Raw genomic sequence first — 2,242 nt, 5'->3', positions numbered from 1 at the left:
TTATCTTTATTTTTAAGCAAAACAATACCTTCACTGCACTTTGATACGCTATCTTATCAGTGAGCTCATTTATTGGATCCACATGCTCTTAATCATTAGTATTTCTCCATAACCCTTGCCTGTTTTTGGGTTAATAAAATCATGATCATACGTTTTCTTACTATTTACCAGAAATTCTAATTCGGACCAGTGTGGTTGAGATGAACAACAAAATATGATGCCAATATCCTGTAGCCATATCAGTTAACCTATCTTCTGGATTGTTCCCTTGAGAACAGCTTGAGTAAGATTGCCTCCAAAGTAAGAGCCTATTGAATGTATAGGAATTAGCACAACCAACAGAGCCCGTTACATGCACACATAATAGGACCAGTACCTGTTTAATCTGCTTCAGCAAATGGCCAAAGATAAATTTCATGCATACTTCTATCATCGATGTTAGATGAAGCTGTGGCTACAGTATTAGAACCATCTTCTTTAAATTCTAATTCAAAGCAATAAGTATCTTGTTAATTTCCCATAAAAACCTTACTAACTGCAACAACATTATTTTTTTTGAATTCCTTGAACTGTATATTTCATTGCTTCACCTTGCAAATATGGATCGGCTCCGAAACCTTCCCAGCCTCTAAAAACAAGAGCTTTATAATCAATTGGGTCACTGACAGGCCTCGAAAAGAAATCAACACCTTTCGACTTGAACTCATAAACAATTACATCAGCACGATCATACATTAATTGTTTATTGAATGATGATGCAACTGTTAAAGCAGCTGGATAAGCAGTGTCAAAATCCGCACCTCTCACACAATGGAGCATCATTTCCACAGAGACCTCCAGTAAAATCAAGGCCTTCTCCATGAAGAGAACCTGTACTACCACAAGGACTCCAAGACACACCAATGACTGTAGTAATATTTACGTTTTCGGCAATATTAGGGGTTTCAACGATAGCTGTAGCTTGTTTAAATGCATCCAACCAAACACTCACAACTCTACCTCCCAATGGTGATAGATAAAATGGTGAACTTGTTGAATATTGATCAGGTGCTCCAAAAATCAAAAAGTCTTCTTTACGTTTAATCTTATCATCATGCTTTTGTTACTAAGAGCGGCAAGAGCAGTTGGTAACGTTATGTCAAGCTATTTCATGTGTAATTTTATAATTTACTCTTCTCATCTTAACCATTGGAGAGAAAACTTTTTCTATTTATATCCAAGGAGTCTTGATTAAAATTACTAAAGTCCAAATACCGTATTTGTCAAGTTAAAAAATCAACTCATTTTCGTTGAACTAAATTAAAATTTATCGCGTTCAATACTTTAATTGGTAGACTTGTAAATACGGATGATTACTACTATGTCACCATGCCTGAATAATATATCTATTTTAGACATGATACAAAATGCAACAACAGTCAGATAAAACTTCGGGCATTCGTGGGGATGTGGGTCAATCTCCAAATTTAACAATAGCTTACGTATTACGAATTAGAAATTTATTGAATGGACTTGATTCCAAATTCTTTGATTAACAATATCTGATTTTCATCATCTATATAAGGAAATCGTTTTTAGTTTTTCCGGTTTGTTAGGCTGATTTTTTTTGCACTAAGTCTCTGACTTAAGAAAAGGAGGGATAGTAATAATTTTGATACCACTGTTAATAGGTGTTTCAAATACGCAAAGATATCTCAGACTCTCAGCTCGACAATATTGCTTCAGTATAACTAACCTCTATTGACATATTCTAGAATCCAGTATAAGTGCGCCTTTCATCAAAAAAATCTAAATTGTCCTTGACCATGGCTAGTCAATCTATTTAATTATCGTAACCTTGAGTGTGTTGGTAAAAGGAGATAAAGATGGATGGCAGAAGAATAAATAACTAAAAACTATTTTTTGATCGAAGTATGGAAAGTAACGAAATGTATAAGTCAAAGTCTACTTAAAAATAGCAAGCTACAACGTTATTCCATATTTCATATGTTAATATAGAAGACATTACGACTTTAGGGCAATTTCTGGATAATGTGCCTGGAACAGACTACAGAGACCTTAATGAATATTGAATAAAATATATTTAAACATATATGTCTTGATATTCTTACTCTCTAGCTCAATATATACATATTAGACAAAGATATTTTGAAGATGAACGAAATGGATTTAACTTTGAAAATTATTAGATGTTTAGTGGTCGGTTTAGTGCAGCAGCTTAAGGTTGTTATCAGCGCAATGG

The 2,242-nt window shown here is 33.9% G+C and overlaps 1 protein-coding gene across 1 annotated transcript; it reads right to left on the bottom strand.

Moving 5' to 3' along the window:
* Positions 1-546: 546 nt before the first annotated feature.
* On the bottom strand, positions 547-822 carry AC631_05932 (uncharacterized protein; the record flags this gene model as incomplete). Its single annotated transcript, XM_015614761.1, has 1 exon — positions 547-822. The coding sequence occupies one exon, from the start codon at positions 820-822 to the stop codon at positions 547-549; it is 276 nt and encodes a 91-aa protein (XP_015464411.1).
* Between the last annotated feature and the right edge of the window lie 1,420 nt (positions 823-2,242).

Source organism: Debaryomyces fabryi (genome assembly GCF_001447935.2).
Source record: "Debaryomyces fabryi strain CBS 789 chromosome Unknown contig00353, whole genome shotgun sequence".
Classification (NCBI taxonomy): Eukaryota; Fungi; Ascomycota; class Pichiomycetes; order Serinales; family Debaryomycetaceae; genus Debaryomyces; species Debaryomyces fabryi.
This window is presented reverse-complemented; position numbering and strand designations above follow the sequence as displayed.